The 20369-nt window shown below is 39.6% G+C and overlaps 1 protein-coding gene across 2 annotated transcripts; it reads left to right on the forward strand.

Annotated features, from left to right (window-relative positions):
- Positions 1–952: 952 nt before the first annotated feature.
- myh7bb (myosin, heavy chain 7B, cardiac muscle, beta b) lies at positions 953–19915 on the forward strand. 2 transcript variants are annotated; one of them, XM_055189068.2, is made up of 43 exons: positions 953–1110; positions 1297–1433; positions 1799–1902; positions 2061–2204; positions 2328–2484; positions 2824–2851; positions 3024–3120; positions 3561–3653; positions 3952–4015; positions 4087–4185; positions 4271–4374; positions 4451–4589; positions 4672–4790; positions 4870–5019; positions 5103–5273; positions 5349–5528; positions 5824–5956; positions 6044–6114; positions 6426–6513; positions 6616–6733; positions 6883–7006; positions 7108–7244; positions 8142–8397; positions 8497–8739; positions 8837–9013; positions 10091–10236; positions 10345–10435; positions 10525–10914; positions 11140–11266; positions 11422–11540; positions 12005–12201; positions 13889–14072; positions 14158–14323; positions 14464–14588; positions 14830–14945; positions 15033–15225; positions 15366–15569; positions 15652–15777; positions 18434–18604; positions 18694–18798; positions 18971–19066; positions 19233–19370; positions 19458–19915. In XM_055189068.2, exons 2-43 carry the CDS (start codon positions 1334–1336, stop codon positions 19467–19469), a joined length of 5802 nt encoding a protein of 1933 aa, XP_055045043.2. In that variant the 5' UTR covers positions 953–1110; positions 1297–1333; the 3' UTR covers positions 19470–19915. The 2 variants fall into 2 exon arrangements, with proteins under 2 accessions (XP_055045043.2, XP_055045045.2); XM_055189070.2 differs by lacking the exons at positions 953–1110; positions 1297–1433; positions 1799–1902; positions 2061–2204; positions 3024–3120 and having other exon boundaries at positions 2384–2484.
- The last annotated feature ends 454 nt before the right edge of the window (positions 19916–20369 follow it).

Below are 20369 nucleotides of genomic sequence, written 5' to 3' on the forward strand. Positions count from 1 at the left end.
ATAACAACTCATGCATAATTAATAACAACTTTAAAAATATTATTAGATCAGCATACAATATAACATCAACATCAAAATAATAAAACAAAGTTGCAGTTATTACATAACAACATAAAAAATCATTTTAAATAAATAAATCAAAGTTACAGAAAATTCATAACAACTCATGAATAATTAATAACAACTTTAAAAAATATTTTCAGATCAATAACATCAACATCAAAATAATAAAACAAAGTTGCAGATACTTCATAACAACATAAACAATCCTTTAAGATCAGCATACAAGATTACATAAAAATAATAAAAATAAAAAGTCACAGATAAATTATAACAACTTTATAAAAAAAATTAAATGCAAAGTCAAACCCTTTTAGATCCTTCTTGCACTATCTTAGATGTATATTGTTTGTTTTATGTTGTAAATGGTCTAAACCTGTGTCATAGCAATTATCTTTCCACCTTTAAACTTAAAATATTTTGTGGCTCTAACTCTTAAAAAGGATGTAGTTATTTTTTACATGTTTTTGTATTATGCTATTTAACACATTATGTGTCATTTTAACACATAATGTCTAAATTTATGTTGATTTTGTGTTAAAATAAATAAAAGTGACAACAAAAGTTGTGTAAAAAGTAACACAAAATGTGTTGTTCCAATAATAACACTGAGTTTGTTTACTAACGCGGACTGTGTTGTTTTTGACACATCTGTTTTTAGAGTGTAGTGTTTTGTGGAAACAAACGTTACTGTATATGTGACGTACACAATTTGACACCTGTTGATTTACATTTTTTAATCCAGTATAACATCATTTAGTCCTGTGCAGAAAGAGGTCATGAATTTAACCTTTGGACAGCAGCGCATAAATCACAATCAACAACAAAGTTGTTTTAAAAATAACCCGCTTACAGTAGGGTTCTGTCAAACCTGGTTGCCTTTTGTGATCGCGAAGGGCCGGTCAGCACGGCCACACGACCAATGAGCAACTAAATACACAGGGACACATGGGGATATCTAACATATCTCCCCAACTCTGACCTTGGGAGAGACAATAAAAGGAGTGCGGGGCGCTTGTTTAGAGGCCAACCCGTTTAGACTTTACTGAGGTTAGTACTCAAATGCATGCCATTTGGATAGAGATGTGCATTTTGATGATTCATCTTGCATGTGACAATTTTGAAGAATTCAAAAATGTCCCAAATAGTTCTGGATTAGACATTTTTATTTAAAACTGCAATAAATGCCTCTGAGAAACAATACAAACTGGAGATTTTGCCTTAACGACATTCCAGGTGCTTGAGTGAAGATTGGGGACCTGAAGACATAATCATGTCCCGCTTTATGGAATTGAGGGAGTTCGGCGACGCGGCCACATTCCTGCGTAAAACCAACTTGGAACAACTGGCTGCACAGGCCCATGCGTTTGATGGTACTGTCCCATATCTGTATTTTGTGTTGGGTGTAAAAATTATTTTATTATTTTACTATTAAAAAATATCATGTCTGAATGCACTGAACTTAGTACTTTGAGAGTTTGTATTATACATTCAGTAATGTTGAAATTACTTGTACATAATGACATAACGTAACCTAATAAAATAAAAATATATTTTATATTATTATGTGCAAATCATTACAATATATAAGTATTTTTAAATAATAATACTAATAATAATATTAATAAATGTATGTACTGTTTTCATTATATGGAGTGTAAGAAATCAATAGCATATCTTCATTTAAGTAGCATGATAGTTTATTTAATTTACACCATATTTATGCTTCTATGTGAAGGGAAGAAACGTGTTTGGATTCCGGATGAGAAAGATGCCTACACCGAGGTGGAGATCAAAGATACAAATGGAGACAAAGTTACTGTGGAGACCAAATATGGACAGGTTAGTAAGGCTTGAATTAGGGTGACCATAAATTTACTCAAACAACAATACTGTATGTTCTGAAAGCGTGATTGAATTAAAAAATGTCAGCTTCAGTAACAACATATTGTTTTGCAATGGTAACATAAGACGCTGATGAAATTCTTTCATTGCAACAGATTATAACAGTGAAAGAGAATGATATTCAGCAGCTGAACCCACCAAAATTTGACATGATAGAAGACATAGCCATGCTTACACACCTCAACGAAGCCTCTGTACTTTTCAACCTCCGCCGTCGTTACAGTTACTGGATGATCTATGTGAGAACCCAGTTTGTATCTCCCTCTATATGGGTTTCAGAATAATTAATGCATTAAGTTTCTGTCAACTGAATTTCAGGGTTGTCTTAGTTTTCAGCTGTATTTTTCACTATCCGTCCACAGACATATTCAGGGCTCTTTTGTGTGACGGTTAATCCGTACAAATGGCTTCCCGTCTACTCTGCTCAAGTGGTTGCGGCGTATAAGGGGAAGCGTCGCTCAGATGTTCCACCTCACATCTATTCCATAGCTGACAATGCCTACAATGACATGCTAAAAAGTACTTATATTTCAGTTTTGCTTTCAAATGTAATATTCCTCTGTGCATTGTTTTACCAAATACATGTTGAATGCTTTATTCTGATTGGTTGAGAAATGTTGGGTGTTGATTATTTTTCGATAAATGCACACCCAACCTGTCAAATGTCTTAAAATAACCACCAGAGCAATGTTTGTGGGAACTGTGGTATAAACATAATAATTGACTCTGGTCCTTTGAATTATTGCATCACCTATTGTCAGTTATTCCTTACGTAATACCTACTTGATATTTATATGCATTTCATTATCTGTATTTTTTAGCATTTACTTATTTAGCGTTTTGTTCTTTTCCCTGTAGATCGTGAAAACCAGTCAATGCTTATCACGTAAGTTTCCCTCCACAACACCATTTCACATCTATCTACAACGATGCAAATGCTTATTTTTGTGTCTTGCTTCTTATTCAATTATGAAGCGGTATAAAAAACTGGGTTCTGCGTTTTTCCTTTTATACCATAAAATTTCATGTATATTTCACATAATTTTCCCCATGCCTAGCGGAGAATCCGGTGCTGGCAAAACTGTCAACACGAAACGTGTAATTCAGTATTTTGCCATTGTAGCAGCTCTTGGCGAAGCTGGGGGCAAAAAAGGAGTAAGGGCAGAAACTTCCTTTCAGTGTTTTTTGGTCATCACCCATCTTTATCCTTTGTCTTTTTCCCCTCTACGTCTTGAGGGTTTTCATTTTTAAATATTCCTTTTACATTCACAGATTTCCTTTTAACCGATAAGAAGTGACCCTGAGAGCTTTGTTACCTTATTTTTACATTCCCGCTCCAGTATGTTCCTAGAAACCCTTTTTACACCAATCTACATTGCCTTTTTTATTTTTCCCCGTTCCTATTGTCTCGTTTTTCAACCTTTTACTCTTTCCTTTTTTTGAAAATCAACCCAGATGTCATCTATTCCATCCCGATCATTCAAGATAATATTTCATTTTCATTTCCATTTTGTTTTGTCCACTTTTAGATTGGGGGGTAAATGCACTGTGTCTGGTAAACTCACACACTAATATGTCTGTATTCATACACACAGGGTACATTAGAGGATCAGGTCATCGAAGCAAACCCAGCTATGGAAGCTTTTGGCAATGCCAAAACCTTGAGGAATGACAACTCATCCCGCTTTGTAAGTAAACAGGGATTAGTCTATTCCTAGACTAAAATATAAGTAAGAGCTGTCCAAACTAAAAACAACTTGCAGTGACATATCTTAAAATACATCAGTGCCCTTTGTTGTGCCTCAAAGGGCACATCAGTAATGTTTTTAGTAAGGCATTTTTGTTAAAACTAGTTATTTCCTAATTAAACTAAGGCCTTGTCCTGGCTTAAGCTAATCCCTGTCTGGGAAACCACCCCTATAAGATATAAATAATGTGCTTTCAATATTCTTCTTTGTTTCACTTTATTTCCTTTCATTAATACAGGGAAAGTTCATACGAATCCATTTTGGTCCTTCCGGGAAACTCGCATCTGTTGATATTGACATCTGTAAGTGTTGGTTAAATACATGATTATGATTCTATCAAGTCCACGTTCTTCATTTATATTTCATTGTTTAGATCTTCTGGAAAAATCCAGAGTGATCTTTCAGCAAGCCGGAGAAAGAAGTTACCACATCTACTACCAGATCCTCTCACATAAGAAACCAGAACTTCAAGGTATTCTGAGAAAACAAATGTTTACATTGAAATACCATCTATATCCGCTATGCACAAACCAAAAATCTTCTAATCTGTTTAACAGACATGCTGCTGGTATCATCAAATCCCTTTGACTACCACTTCTGCTCGCAGGGGGTCACAACTGTGGACAACATGGATGATGGAGATGAGCTGCTTGGGACTGATGTAAGTGTAGATCCTTTTTCTCCGCACATTAAACCTTAAAGACCATATAGATCAGATCTTCTCCTATCCTATCTAGCATGCAATGGATACCCTCGGCTTCACTCCAGAGGAGAAGTACGGCTGTTACAAGTTAGTTGGTGCCATCATGCACTTTGGAAACATGAAGTTCAAAGTGAGGCAGAGAGAGGAGCAAGCAGAGGCAGATGGCACTGAAAGTAAGAGGGATTTTCACATAAACAGATGTCTGATGTTCAGTAGGTTCGGTCAGTGTTGATTCACTGTGGTTTTGTTCCCTAGGTGCAGACAAAGCCTCCTATCTTATGGGGATCAGTTCAGCTGACCTCATAAAGGGTCTGCTTCATCCAAGAGTTAAAGTGGGCAATGAGTACATAGTCAAGGGACAGACGGTTGAACAGGTCAGCACAATACTATAGATGTCCTTTGGAGAGATACTGTATATACGCAGAAATAAATCTCACTTTTTTGTAATCGCAGGTGACCTATTCAGTTGGTGCTCTGGCCAAATCCGTATACGACCGCATGTTTAAATGGCTGGTTGGCAGAATCAATAAAACCTTGTACACGGCCCTCCCACGTCAGTTCTTCATTGGAGTGCTGGACATTGCTGGTTTTGAGATCTTTGATGCAAGTCTTGTCTCTTTACCATCATACGTTCCTGTAGCTCAATTGAGAGCATTCAAATCAACTCTCTTTCTTTTTTCCAACAGTTCAACAATTTCGAGCAGCTTTGCATCAACTTTACAAATGAAAAACTGCAACAGTTTTTCAACCATCACATGTTCATCCTAGAGCAGGAAGAGTATAAGACAGAGGGGATCGAGTGGACCTTCATCGACTTTGGATTAGACCTACAGGCCTGCATTGATCTAATAGAGAAGGTTGATATCTTTACAATTTGACATAGGTTTGTATAAGATAAGGTATATCAGACTAATTCTTTAACTTCTTTGCAGCCACTGGGCATACTGTCCATACTCGAGGAGGAGTGCATGTTTCCTAAATCTACAGATAGCAGCTTCAAATCTAAACTCTATGACAATCACATTGGCAAGTCTCCCAACTTCCTCAGACCAAGACCGGACAAAAAACGCAAATATGACGCCCATTTTGAGTTGGTGCACTATGCTGGAGTGGTGAGTGGAAATAACATTGCATTTACACAAATATTACATACAGCTATTTTTACCATAGAGTCTTTATTTGCCTGGACAACTGGGGATAATGGAATAAGTCATGCGATTTATAGTACGCAGTGGTGCCGTTGAAGTAATAAAGATAATCTTGAAGAATCTAAGGTTGGGTGCCCTGCTTAAAGGCACAAATGCCATAGCTCAAGGGTTTAAACCCTTATGCCTTAGGATAAAAGCCTGGATTAGGCTTTGTCACTATATTTCATTGTAATTCCCATCTATGCATATACATTGCCAGGTGCCTTACAACATCAGTGGGTGGCTTGACAAAAACAGGGATCCTCTAAATGACACAGTAGTGGGAATCTTCCAGAGGTCTTCCAACAAGTTAATGGCGTGCCTCTTCGAGAACTTCATCTGCTTGGATTCAGGTGCATGTTTAAAGCAACTGCTCAAAAACATGGTTTAAAAAACAGGTTCAGGCTGTGTTAAAGTCTTTTACACGTGTACTGTTACAGATTTAAAGCCAGGGAGCAAAGAGAAGAGAAAGAAAAGTGCGTCCTTCCAAACCGTGTCACAGCTACATAAGGTTGGTGACGCATGTGCTTTAATCTGCCACAATAACCAGATTAGTAAATGTAGAAATCAAATACATACGTTTTGGAAATAGAGAGTGAGCCAGTTAAGACTTGCAGTGATGTTTAGGTTATCTGACTCATGAACATCACTTCAAGTCTGTGCTGGCTCAGCTTTCACCAGCTACAGATCCAAAACACAGGTAGGAGCCACAGGAGCACTATAATCTGACCTAGTAGTATTAGCACTGATTTACAGTAGAAATCTTTACGTTACACAAAGTACTGCAAATTGCATGATCTTTCTCTTTCCTTTTCACTGTAGGAGAATCTAAACAAGCTGATGAAAAATCTGAGAAGCACTCAGCCTCATTTTGTGCGATGCATTATTCCCAACGAGACCAAGACCTCAGGTAGTACAAAGGTCAAGGTGTAGAGATGTATTTTGCTTTCATTATACAAAGATCTTCCAAACCTGCTTCGAACATCATTGTTTCTTCTCATGTTTCGTATAGGCGTAATGGAGCCATTTTTGGTTTTGCACCAGCTTCGCTGCAACGGTGTCCTGGAAGGAATTCGCATCTGCAGGAAGGGATTCCCCAATCGCATTCTCTACGCAGAGTTTAAGCAGCGGTAAGTTCTTCCTCACAGGTCACACTTGGAATTAGGGATGATCATATGATAAATATGAGATCAGGCTGATTCCTACTCATTATTACTGGATCATATAAGAATGAAGATTAGGCTTTTAAGATTTAAAGCCAACACTTTTGAATTTTCAGCTACCGGATTCTGAATTCTTTGGCCATCCCGGAGGATACGTATGTGGACAGCCGGAAAGCTGTGGAAAAGCTTCTTGGTTCTTTGGACATTGATCATTTGCAATACAAGTTTGGCCACACCAAGGTTCGTGAATCCTCTTTCATTTCTTTTATTACGACTATTTTTAGAAACCCAAAGCTCTGCTCGGGCCACCTAACAAACACTATGAATCTTTCCTCCATCAGGTCTTCTTCAAGGCAGGACTTCTTGGTCAACTGGAGGACATGAGAGATGAACGACTGTCTGAGATCCTTACCTTGCTGCAGGCTTTCTGCAGGGGTAAAGTGATGAGGAGGGAACGCATAAAGATGCTGATTGAAAAGTACGTAAGATGCCACTTGGAGCCCGTTAAGAACCGACGCTGGTGACTGGCGTCTAAAAATCCAAAAGCAAATAGTTTTGCTATTACTCACGGAGTGAGAAAAGTGTCCAGTTGCAGATCTGGCTTTCTTGAGTCGCTTTTAAGCATGGTGATAAACTGTTTAGAGTGTGCATCCAAATGTATGGGAGGAATGTCTGGTGTGTATGCGAACTATGGTGTGGCGTGTGTCTGGCGTGTGTCTGTGTGTGTATGTTTGGTCGCTACATTAAAAGCTGCTTAAAGCCCCTCCACCACAAATGGCATTCACAAAAGCAGGTGTGGAGGTGGGTCATGTATCCCATACCAGTTGTTTACGGTTCCTAACCAGTGTCTCCTTCTCTTCTTTAATATAAATAACCCTCTTTTGTCTAGAAGGGATATGACTGGGAGTAGGGAAATTGCTGAAATGCCAGTCCAGGTGACAGGGGATTAAGTCCTCTTGTTTCTCCGAATGGATTCGGATAATCAACGACTTCTGCTCGACCTTTGACTGTCCCTGATTGCGTTGCTGCTCCAGCAATGCAGAATTGATTTACTCTTTAGGCATGTTCAGTGTCACAGTGGGATTACTGATATAGACCGCACGACACAATGGCGTGTGGCAGTCAGGCCCTATTTGGTGCTAAACATACTGAGCTAATTTAGAACAACAAGGACGGGGTGTATGAGGTGCAAGCAACAAAATGGATGCTGCTTTTTTCATACCTGAACATTAAGAATTTAAAAGAAGTCACCTTCCTTATCCATATACTCCTCAATATTTGCATTTACAAGTGTTTTACCTGATGTTTTGTGTATCTGCAATGCTTCATTAACTTGATCAAACTCGATCAACATCCGAAATATATCTTCACACAGGGAAGCTGCAACGGTGATTCAATGGAACATTCGTGCCTTTTACGAGGTTAGGAGCTGGCCGTGGATGTGTCTTTTCTTCAAGATCAAACCCTTGCTGAGGAGCGCAGCCACGGAGAAGGAACTGGCTGCACTGAAGGTGGAGTTCCAGAAGATAAAGGAGGCTCTGGAAAGGTCCGAGGTCAAAAGGAAGGAATTCGAGGAGAGACAGGTCTCTTTAGTGCAGGAGAAAGATGACCTCTCCCTCCAGCTTCAAGCTGTGAGTGTTGAATCCTTATCATAACCACACCCTTATATAACATATGATTCAGTTAAATATAGCACCCTTATCCATTAAACATTATCATTTTGACCCCAGGAACAAGATAACCTGGCAGATGCTGAGGAGCGCTGTAACCTGTTGATCAAGACCAAGATTCAGATGGAGGGAAGAATGAAAGAGCTGCTGGAGCGCCTTGAGGAGGAAGAGGAGCTCAATTCCACCCTCCTAGCCAAGAAACGCAAACTGGAAGATGAGTGTATAGAGCTGAAGAAAGATCTAGATAACCTGGAAATCACTCTGGCCAAGGTGGAGAAGGAAAAACATGTCACTGAGTGCAAGGTAATGCAGCTTACCCATATAGATGGGACTGCTTTAGCTCCTTTATTGATCAGCTGATCTTCTCCTTTTCTGCTGTTTGACATGGTCTCACCCTCAGGTTAAAAACTTGGTGGAGGAGATGGCTACATTGGATGAAACCATCTCCAAGCTGACTAAAGAGAAGAAAGCCCTCCAGGATGCCCATATGCAGGCTATGGAAGACCTGCAAGCCGGGGAGAACAAAGTGAACATGCTGTCCAAAGCGAAAATCAAACTGGAGCAGCAGGTGGATGATGTGAGTATGAAGTGAGCTCAGTTAAACCCTATGGGATAAGCCTAATGCTGCGTTCACACCAAACACGAATAGAGCTTCTGGCATGAATGATTTCAAGGTTAAGTCAATGTAAAGAAGCATTTACGCGCGTCTGGAGGTCTTGTGGCGCAAATGAGGCGCGAATCCGCCTAGTTCGCGCAAATGACACAAATTGAGCATTGCCGCGGGAAATGCGCGAGTTGAAAAATCTCAACTTTGGTGAACAATTGCTGCGTTAGCCAATCAGGAGCTTTCCTTGTGAATGTCTTGAATGACTAGAATTTCACGCGCAAATGAAACAAGTAAACCAAAAATGTTCAAGCGTACAACTACGCGTGAATAGTGCGTTTTTGCCACCTCTATTGCGTTTGGTGTGAGTCTTAAGTGAATGTGCAAGTAAAAGTGAAACTTAATGAGCCATAACGTAGTAGACAGTGATTGCATAGCTGCTTTATGGGCGTTTAAAGCCCTGGATACACTGCAAAATTTTTGCCGGTCCCAGGCGAAAGATTGCAATCGTGAAACAATCATCACGATTTCTGTGATCGTGGCTCTTTATTGGTGATCCTATGTCGTACAGTGAGAGAGGTTCAAAGTCTTGCGACCAAAGATAGCCTATGAGAGTTTTCTGACAGTGTCAGAAATTTAGCATAATCAGTGCATAGTGTGTTTGCTGCTACGATCTGCATACAGGTATTTGTTTAGCAGTAGCGCATGCGGATGACGTTTCGCTAACGCGAGTTGCAGCCATCACAGCCTATGATCCAATAGGTGTCATCACTGTACAGTCAAAATGCTTGCCGTACCCAAGTTTAAACGCTTCATGTCACACAGTGTGATAATGTAATGATCTTATAGGAAAAATCGTGCAATGTGTCCTGGGCTTTAGTCCTGGCTTCCCAGAAGTGTTCCCCTCTCTTGGCACCCTCTCACTACTTTACTCTCCTGTAGAAAGATTAAAATGGCAAAAATATAACAACACAGATGCTCACATAATAGTCAATCTTTGGCTAATCTAGCATACATTACTCAGACTTTACATTTTTCTTTCTGGAACAGTTAGAGGGCTCTCTGGAACAGGAGAAGAAAGTACGTATTGATCTGGAGCGGGCGAAGAGGAAGATGGAGGGAGATCTGAAGCTTTCCCTTGAGTCGACCATGGATTTGGAGAACAACAAACAGCACCTTGAGGACAGACTGAAAAAGTGAGGTTTTAAAAAGTCTTAGCATCTCGAAGTACTGTGCCACACATATGCTTTCTGGTTATATGAGTCCAGGTTCTGATAAAGTTTGTACTTTGTAATTTTTTATAGGAAAGACCATGAAATGAGTCTAATAGGTGCAAAGATTGAGGAAGAGCAAGCTATGGTTTTACAACTGCAAAAGAAAGTTAAAGAATTACAGGTGAATATTTATTTAGCTAAGTGTCAACGCAATTAGATATTTAACAGCATAAACCGTTATAAGGTAAGCTTATGAACAACTCGTTCCAGACCCGTATAGAAGAGCTGGAGGAGGAATTGGAGGCTGAGAGAGCAGCTCGACAAAAGGTTGAAAAGCAGCGTACCGATGTGTCACGGGAACTGGAGGAAATCAGTGAACGTCTGGAGGAAGCAGGAGGTGCCACCACTGCCCAGATTGAGATGAATAAGAAGCGTGAGACTGACTTTCTGAAGCTGCGGAGAGACTTAGAGGAGGCCTCGCTGCATCATGAAGCCACCATGGCCATGCTGAGGAGAAAGCATTCGGACACTGTGGCTGAGATGGGAGAACAGGTTGACAACCTGCAGAGGATTAAACAGAAGCTGGAGAAGGAGAAGGCAGAAGCTAGAATGGAGTCTGATGATCTGGCATCTAACCTTGAACATCTCTCCAGAGCCAAAGTAAGACATGCTTACTCATGAAGAAAATGATTTTAAGTAGTGGGCATGTTGGGAGACCATCTTGCCAAATATTACCTGTGATATCTTTAATATTGACAGGGTAAGGTCAAAGGTCAAAGATTTAAATCAATGTAAAGTCAAAATTTGATGCTCCTATCCTCTGAATGATATGAATTTCACAGTTAAGGATACATTTCTCCTAACAAAAGTACTGTTGTTTTGCAGTCTACGTCTGAAAAAATGTGCAGGATGTATGAGGACCAATTAATTGAGTCTAAAAGCAAAGTAGAGGAACTCCAGAGGCAGCTAATGGACGTCACCTCTCTAAAAGCACGAACCCTGTCAGAGAATGGTCAGTGTCCTACACCATCTCTTCCCGTAGCTCAGTTTTTGGATAACTTTGCGTTAGTAAGGTCGCATACTGATCAAATGTATAGTGTACCAAGTCACTTTGGATAACAGCATCTTCCAAATGCATAAATATAAATGCAGTCTTTCTGGTAACAGCCGAGGCCAGTCGCAGACTGGAAGAGAGAGATGTTCTGGTCATGCAGCTGCAGCGATCAAAGACTTCACTCAACCAGACGCTGGAAGAGCTAAAGAAACAGCTGGAAGAGGAATGCAAAGTAAGCCTGGTTTGGGATACACTGGATGTATTGTTGTATATATATATAGTAATGAGCTTTACGTAGACTTATCAATGAAATAATTTTGCTAAAACATATTCTAACAGTGTGACTCAACTTGAGTGCACTTCATTTAAATAAAAAAGGACAATTCTGTAATTTACTCACCCTCATGTTGTTCTTTATTCTGTTGAACACAAAATAAGATATTTTGAAAAACGACCATAAGCACACAGTTGACAGTACCCAACTAATACTATGGAGTAAGTCAGTGGATATTATCAACTGTGTGCTTACCATCATTTATCAAAATATCTTCTTTTGTGTTCAGCAGAATAAAGAAGCTCATACAGGTTTAAAACAACATGAGGGTGAGCAAATGATGACAGAATCTTCATTTTTGGATAAACTATCTCTTTAATATTGCATTGCTGTTCATTGGTCTGACTTTGTGTTTGTGTCAGGCAAAGAATGGATTAGCTCATGCTGTACAGTCCTCCAGGCATGACTGTGACCTCTTGAGAGAGCAGTTCGATGAGGAGCAGGAGGCCAGATCCGAGTTACAACGCGCTTTATCTAAAGCTAATGTTGAGATCGCTCAGTTGAGGACAAAGTATGAGACTGATGCCATTCAAAGAACTGAGGAGCTTGAGGATGCCAAGTAAGGGCCTGATCTATTGTGCTATATTTATTAAAGGGATTTATTATTTTACTAAATGTCCTTGCTTTTCCAAGCTTTCCAAGCTTAGGGATCAGGGAACAACTTTTGACTTTGAAGGCCAAAAAAGTGCATCCATCCTTCACAGAAGTAATTCACATGGCTCTAATGGGTTAATAAAAGTCTTCTGCAGGTAATTGATGCTTTTTCAAAATGTATAAACTGTAATAACTAGCTTCTTGGACACCATCTTGGATTCACAAGAATTTTAGCGTAGTGAGCGTTGCCATGGGTACGTTGTGCAGTGACTTTCGTGAATCGCGTGAACACGGAAGCTAGTTATTATAGTTTATAAAGTTTAAAATATGGATATTTTTCTTACAATATCGCATCAATTACCCACAAAAGACCTTTATTAACCCATTGGAGTCGTGTGGATTACTTCTATGAAAGATGGATGCACTTTTTGGGCTTTAAAGTCAGAAGTTGTTCCCTGATTCCTGTATCCTTTAAGCTTGGAAAAGCAATGACATTTACTAAATTAACTCCAAATGTGTTTGTCTGAAAGAAGATGGACATGTTTTTCGGATTGCTTGACGGTTTGTAAATAATGGGGTTATTTTGATATTTGGCTGGAGTATGCCTTTAAGGGGATAGTTCACCCAAAAGATAAAATTCTCAGTGAAAAAAATTACTTTCTTACTTTGTATTTTTGTCTTGTTTTCAATAAAAATATATAAAAATTCTTAAATTAAGATGTATTTTCATGATGAGCAAAATGACCTAGGAAAATATGTCTCGTTTTTAGACAAAAAATATAAAAAATTGAGGACATATATAATATTATAATTTTATATATAAAATATAAAATTAGTGCTTAAAACAAGCAAAAACATTAATAATAATAATAATAATAATAATCTGCCAATGGAATAAGAAAAAAATTCTTGAAATAAGTTTACTTTTTTCATAAACACTTTTAATTCGAGAAATTTCTTCCTATTCCATTGACAAATTTTTGCTTGTTTTAGCACAAATTCACTTAAATTTTATATTTTTTGTCTAAAAACTAGACTTGTTTTCCTGGGTCATTTTGCTCATCAGGAATTTTAATTTAATTAAAGGTGCAGTGTGTAAATTATAGTGGCATCTAGTGGCTAGGTTGCGAATTGCAACCAACGGCGTAGTCCACTGCTCACCCCTTGCTTTTGAAACACATAGAAAAGGTACGGTAGCTGCCACCAGACAAACATGTCATCGTCGGAGTAAAAAAATTGTCCGTTAAGGGCTTGGTGGCACAAAATGGCGACTTCCATGTAAGGGGACCCTCGTGTATGTAGATAAAAAGGTCTCGTTCTAAGGTAATAAACACATAATGGTTCATTATGAAAGCTCTTTATACACCCATGATAATATAATTTTGTATAGTATTTTTTGCATTTCTGTCAAGAGATCCTTCTAAAAATTACACACTGCACCTTTAATTCATCTTGGTTTAGGAGTTTTTGGATATTTTTACGGAAAGCGGGACAAAAATACTAAGTAAGAAAGTCATTTTTTGCTGTGTTTATTCACCCTCATGTTGTTTCAAACGCTTTAAGGTTCATTATTGTGATGTAATGCAAAGAAACCATTTTGCTCACTAAACTAAAAGAACTGCAGATTTAAGAGCTGCATTATTTGCATTCAGAAAGAAGCTGGTTGCCCGACTCCAGGCTTCTGAGGAGACCATAGAAGCCTCCAATGCCAAGTGTGCCTCCTTGGAGAAGACTAAACATCGTCTGCAGACTGAGATTGAAGACTTGATGGTTGACGTGGAGAGATCTAATGCCGTGGCTACTGCAATGGACAAAAAACAACGCAATTTTGATAAGGTCAGGGCAAATATAATTTGATTTCATAAAACCTGATGTTTTTACTATTTTTATTCCTAAAACGAATTGTGTTTTAATTATTCAGGTTCTTTCTGAATGGAAGCAAAAGTTTGAGGAGACACAGGCAGAGCTGGAGAGCTCTCAGAAAGAGTCCCGCAGCCTCGGCACAGAACTCTTCAAGCTGAAAAACTCATATGAAGAAGCCATTGATCAACTGGAGACGATAAAAAGAGAGAATAAGAATCTGCAAGGTACAAGGACTCTACACACACCTAATATGCTTAAGCACCTACCTGTACGCCTGTCTGATGGTTTGCCCTAAGATCATATTTTGGATCACCAGAATATGTTTAAATATAAGACAAACCAATATGTTTTTTGTCTTTGCAAGAGGAAATCACTGACCTGGCCGATCAGATTGGTCAAGGTAACAAGACCATCCACGAGCTTGAGAAGGTGAAGAAGACACTGGACAGTCAAAAGAGTGACATTCAAGCAGCACTAGAGGAGGCTGAGGTGACATATTGGCACCTATTCTTACATCTTATAATAATGCCTTGGTGTGAGAAGATAATGTACTCTTTCCTATAGCTTAGCTGGTAGTGTGGTGCTAGCAATGCCAAGATAATCATAGGTTATTTTCCTTAGAAATGTATAGCTCATATTCACTGCTTTGTTTAAATTTATAAATATAATTTGTGTGTCAATTTAGTGTTCATTCATGACATCTAACGTGACAACTAATATCCCAATGCAGGGCACTCTGGAGCACGAGGAGAGCAAGACCCTACGTGTCCAGCTTGAGCTCAGCCAGGTCAGAACTGAGGTCGAGAGGAAGCTTGCAGAAAGAGACGAAGAGATTGATACTATCCGGTAAGTAACCTTTTTTCTAACATAAGAAAACTTCACTATCAAGACACCTCCAGAGATTTACTCCAAACTGTGTTTTTATCAATTCAGTCGAAACCACCAACGAGCTTTGGACAGCATGAAGACCACGCTGGAGGCTGAGACCAGGGCCCGTAATGAGGCCATCAGGGTAAAGAAAAAGATGGAGGGAGATCTAAATGAGATGGAGATCCAACTGAATCATGCCAACAGACATGCTGCGGAGTCCCAGAAACTAGTACGGAACCTACAGCTTCAAATGAAGGTGAGACAGAAAGAACGCACAGTTGTGTGGCATTGCAGCATAATACCCGTTTTAAATGTTGAGGTACCTCTTTTAAATGTTAAGGTATAGTTCTCCCAAACATGATCATTTTGTCAACTATATTTGGTCTTTCATCTCAGGACCTGCAAGTGGAACTGGATGAGACTACACATCAGTGTGAAGAACTAAAGGAGCAGGTGGTGGTCACAGATCGCAGGAATGTCCTGCTCACAGCAGAGGTGGAGGAGTTACGTCGAGTGGTGGAGCAAACAGACCGCATACGTAAAGTTGCGGAGCATGAGCTTCTGGAATCGACTGAGAGAGTCAGTCTTCTGCATACTCAGGTTAGAGTCAACTCTGCATGTTTTTGAATCAAGGAAAAATCTGATTTTATTAACTTAACCTACAATCCATTAATCCATACAGAACACAGCAGTGTTGAACCACAAGAAGAAGTTGGAGAGTGATCTGTCTGTGCTGTCTGGTGAAGTGGATGATGCTTTTCATGAGTGCCGCAATGCTGAGGAAAAGGCAAAGAAAGCCATTACTGATGTGAGTTCTTAGGGTTACACTCCTAAAAATAAGGGTGCATAAAAGAGTTCCTTACAGCGATCCTACAGAAGAACAATTTTTGGTTCTAAGGGCTTCACTCTTAAAAATGAGGGTGTCACACACCGATGGGTAAGGGCTACCATTTTTGGTTCTTAGGGCTTCATTCTTAAAAATAAAGAGTTCCTCACAACGATCCCATAAATCAGGGTTCCCCAAATCTTAACCTGGAGGGCCGGAGCACTGCAGAAGCCGTTTCTCAATGTCAAGGATACTTCCTTGGCAGGACTTGTCCTTACAAGTCACTTCCTTCAGAGGCTAGGCGAGGCTCCTTTTAAGCATTCGGAGAACACGTTAAATGGAACAAGCTAACAAGTGCACATCATTACGTCATTGCGTGATTGAAAGGTGTGCTTTCGGTGCTGCGCGCATAGGATTGTGGGTGATTTCAGTGCGTGAAGAGCGCGAAGGATACAAATATGCATCCTTTCCTGTGTATGGGATATTTCTCGAACGAAGGACTCAGTCCTTGGCTGAAATTTTGAGGATCCTCGACCATGGAACAGTCCTTCGACGGACGTCGATGACGTAGCATCCTCGAAATTCTAGCTTCCGAGGATCCTTCCTTGACATTGAGAAACGGCTAGTGTTTGGCTTCAACCCTGATCAAACACACCTGAGCAAGCTAATCAAGGTCTTCATGATCACTAGAAAATCACAGGTGGGTAAGTTTGATTAGGGTTGGACCTAAACTCTGTAGTGCTCCGGCCCTCCAGGGTAAGATTTGGGGAAACCTGCCATAAATTAGCAATTTTTGGTTCTTAGGGCTTTTCTTTTCTAAAAATAAGGGTGTCTCTCAGCAATGGGTTAGGGTTACCATTTTTGGTTCTTAGGGCTACACTCCTAAAAAACAAAGGTGCATAAAAGGGTTCCTCACAGCGATCCCATAGAACAGGGGTGTCCAATCCTGCTCCTGGAGGGCCGGTGTCACTGCAGAATTTTATTCCAACCCTAATCAAACACACCTGATCCAGCTAATCAAGGTCTTACTAGGCAGACTAGATACTTTAAGGCAGGTGTGTTGAGGGAAGTTTTAGCTAAACTCTGCAGGACACTGGCCCTCCAGGGCCGACTTTGGACCCCCCTGCCATAGAAGAAACATTTTTGGTTCTAAGGGCTTCACTCCTAAATATAAGGGTGCCTCACAGCGATGGGTTAAGGCTGCCATTTTTATTTCTTAAGGCTACACTCTTAAAAATAAGGGTGCATAAAAGCGTTCCTCACAGCAATCCTATAGAAGAACCAGTTTTGGTTCTTAGGGCTTCACTTCTAAAGTAAGGGTGCCTCACAGCGATGGGTTAGGGCTACCATTTTTGGTTTTTAGGGCTACACTGTTAAAAATAAGGGTGCATAAAAGGATTCTTCACAGCGATCCCATAGATTAACAATTTTTGGTTCTTAAAGCTACACTCTTAAAAATAAGGATGCATAAAAGGGTGTTTTTCTCACAGGGATTCCATAGAATGTGTTTCCCAATCCTGGGGCCTCATTTATAAAGTGTGCGTACGCAAAAATCCACGGCAAAGTTCATATTTATAAAAACTGTCTTTGACGTGGAAAAGTGCTTAGTGCCACGTCAGGGTCTGAGCAGACGTACGCACTTTTGCTTATCCGATTGCTTTAGGTTTTAGGAAATAAAAGCCATTCTTTCTGTTTCAAATTGGGTTTAAACATTGACAAGAGCCCTTTTATGTCTATGACATTAATTAGGCATCGTTTAAAGGCGGAGATCTGAAACTGCTCGGCTGCGCGCACAAATTCAAGTTCATTTGCGATTTATAGATTTGAAAGGGGTACGCGCGTTTTCTGCGCGTATGTTCGGTTTATGAATCGCACGTATGCATTTTTGATAAATGATCATAAGATCAAATGTAGGATGCTTTTTACGCAGCATTTTATAAATGAGGCCCCTGGTCCTCAAGCACCCCCCCAGAATGTTTTAGATTTCTCCTTATTAAACACACCTGATTTAGCTCATCAGCTTGTTAGGGAGACGTGTTTACCATTTTGAAAGGAGGCTGATAAGTTGAATCAGGTGTTTTAAATAAGGGGACATCTAAAACTTTCTGGGAGGGGGTGCTGGAGAACCAGGATTTGGAAACACTGCCATAGATTAGATCAGGGATGGGCAACTTCGGTCCTGGAGGGCCGATGTCCTGCAGAGTTTAGCTTCAACTATAATTAAACACACCTGAAGCAGCCAATTAAGGTCTTACTAGGCATACTAGAAACTTTAAGACAGGTGTGCTGAGGCGAGTTGGAGCTAAACTCTGCAGGACACCGGCCCTCCAGGGCCGAAGTTGCCCAGCCATGGATTAGATTAACCATTTTTGGTTCTTAGGGCTTATCTTTTCTAAAAATAAGGGTGTCTCTCAGCGATGGGTTGGGGCTACCATTTTTGGTTCTTAGGGCTACATTTTTAAAAATAAGGGTGCACAAAAGGGTGTTTTTCTCACAGCGATTCCATAGAAGATCCATTTTTGGTTCCCCAAGGAACCATCCAATAAAAGATTCTTTAAAGGAATTCTCAAAGGAACCATTTTCTTGAAACAAAAACATACTGTTTCACTACCAATTCTTTTATAACTTCTGTCATTAGGCAGCCATGATGGCAGAAGAATTGAAGAAAGAACAGGACACTAGCGGTCACCTAGAGAGGATGAAGAGGAACATGGAACAGAACATCAAAGATCTCCAGATGCGCCTGGACGAAGCTGAACAGATCGCTCTCAAGGGAGGAAAGAAACAGATTCAGAAAATGGAAATTCGGGTGGGTTTACCCGACAAATGAATTCCAGCTTATGAGTATGATGGATTGTGTGGATTAATTTTTATCTGTGAAAACAATTCATTTCTCAGGTAAGAGAGCTAGAAGGAGAGCTGGAGTCTGAACAGAAGAAAAGTGGAGAGTTTCAGAAGGGAATACGCAAATATGAGAGAAGAATCAAAGAGCTCACGTACCAGGTATAACACATAGCATACTCTTCAAAGTAAAAGTGCATCACAATGCCTTTGAAGAACCATTTTTGGGCTTTTCACCCACAGAACCTTTCTGTTTCATAAAAGGTTCTTAAACTGTAAATTGGCATGAAAGGTTTTTTTAGGAGTGAATGAAGATTTGGGTTTTTCTCTGTAGACAGAGGAGGACAGGAAAACTCTTCTGAGGATGCAGGATCTGATTGATAAACTACAAGCTAAAGTGAAGAGCTACAAGAGGCAGGCTGAGGATGCAGTATGTATTTTATTAAGTCAAATCTCCAGCTCTTTCAGTGTTCAAACTCAATTATTTATCCACTCAGCACATAAGGATGAAATGGCTTATATGTATTAGTTGATGCAACCTATGCTACAGCACAGACTATACTGTGTATGATATGCATCTGGTTATTGTGTGACAGGAGGAGCAAGCCAACTGCAATATGTCCCATTTCAAGAAGATCCAGCACGAGCTAGATGAAGCTGAAGAAAGGGCAGATATGGCCGAATCTCAGGTCAACAAGCTGCGGGTTCGCACCCGAGAGACACAAATTGTTAAGGTAAAAGCTGTAACACCTCGCCAACAACGTATGTTCTATCAGAAACAAATGCAAAACATGTCATACATTTACTCTTTATGTTCACAGATCATGGAATGAAGATTGTAACGTGTGACATCCTTTACCTTTTGGTCTTTAGAAAAATGCTGCACGGCACGAGTTTGACTGATACTTACTAAGGATAAAAATTGAATTCTGTTGTTGTGATCAATAAAAATATAAATGAGAATTTTTGTAGGTCAAACTATAGTTTAGAAAAGCTCAATTTAAAGCATTCACTGTGCAGCTTTTTTGCCAAGGGCTGTCTGTGATTCTTTTAAAGGGTCTTAGGCTATGGAGTTTATGATTTGCAGTGTTTTGGAAATCACTTCCGTGTTATTACAGCAATAGTTCCTGTCTGCACCCTTCTGTAACAATTGTTTTGTCTTTGGACTGAGCTTTTTTAAGATGTTGTGTTAGTCTCTAAAAACTGTGGGTGATACACATGTTTGCATGATCATGTCACGTGGCACAGAAATGTATTTGCAATAAAAATGCCAATACTGTGTGGCTTTCATTTATTTGTGATGATTTTCAGTGAAGTATGACTATATTCATTATAAACCCCTTAGAACCGTTTCTCAACTGCAGTCCTCGCGACCCACCTCCCAAAATGTTTTAGATGTCTCCTTATATAAGAGAAAAACCTTATAAAAGTGAAAACCCCTGATTTAACTCATCAGTTTGTTAAGGGCCGGTCACGCTAGAGTTTTTGTTCCATTGACTTCCATTCATGTGCATTCATGCGAATGAGTCAGACCGGAAACGCAAGCTCGTGCAACGATATTTAGCATGCTGCGTAGCCAAGTTCAATTCTGGTGAACTCTGACCTGCGACGGACCAGAAACCCTCTATATCAAATATTTTAATTGCTGCTTATATTGTATGCCCGAAAATAATGGATAACATAAACCTAGATTTTTACATTATCAATATAATTTTATAGTTTGGTCTTTCGCT

This window comes from Misgurnus anguillicaudatus, chromosome 13, assembly GCF_027580225.2.
Source record: "Misgurnus anguillicaudatus chromosome 13, ASM2758022v2, whole genome shotgun sequence".
Lineage (NCBI taxonomy): Eukaryota > Metazoa > Chordata > Actinopteri > Cypriniformes > Cobitidae > Misgurnus > Misgurnus anguillicaudatus.

What these genes read in the sequence shown, in the direction of transcription:
- myh7bb (XM_055189068.2), top strand. Translation starts at nt 1,334, where the DNA reads ATGTCCCGCTTTATGGAATTGAGGGAGTTCGGCGACGCGGCCACATTC. An exon ending in AGGGACAGACGGTTGAACAG is followed by an intron (nt 4,791 to 4,869) that starts GTCAGCACAATA and finishes TTGTAATCGCAG; the next exon opens with GTGACCTATTCAGTTGGTGC. An exon ending in ACCTACAGCTTCAAATGAAG is followed by an intron (nt 15,226 to 15,365) that starts GTGAGACAGAAA and finishes CTTTCATCTCAG; the next exon opens with GACCTGCAAGTGGAACTGGA.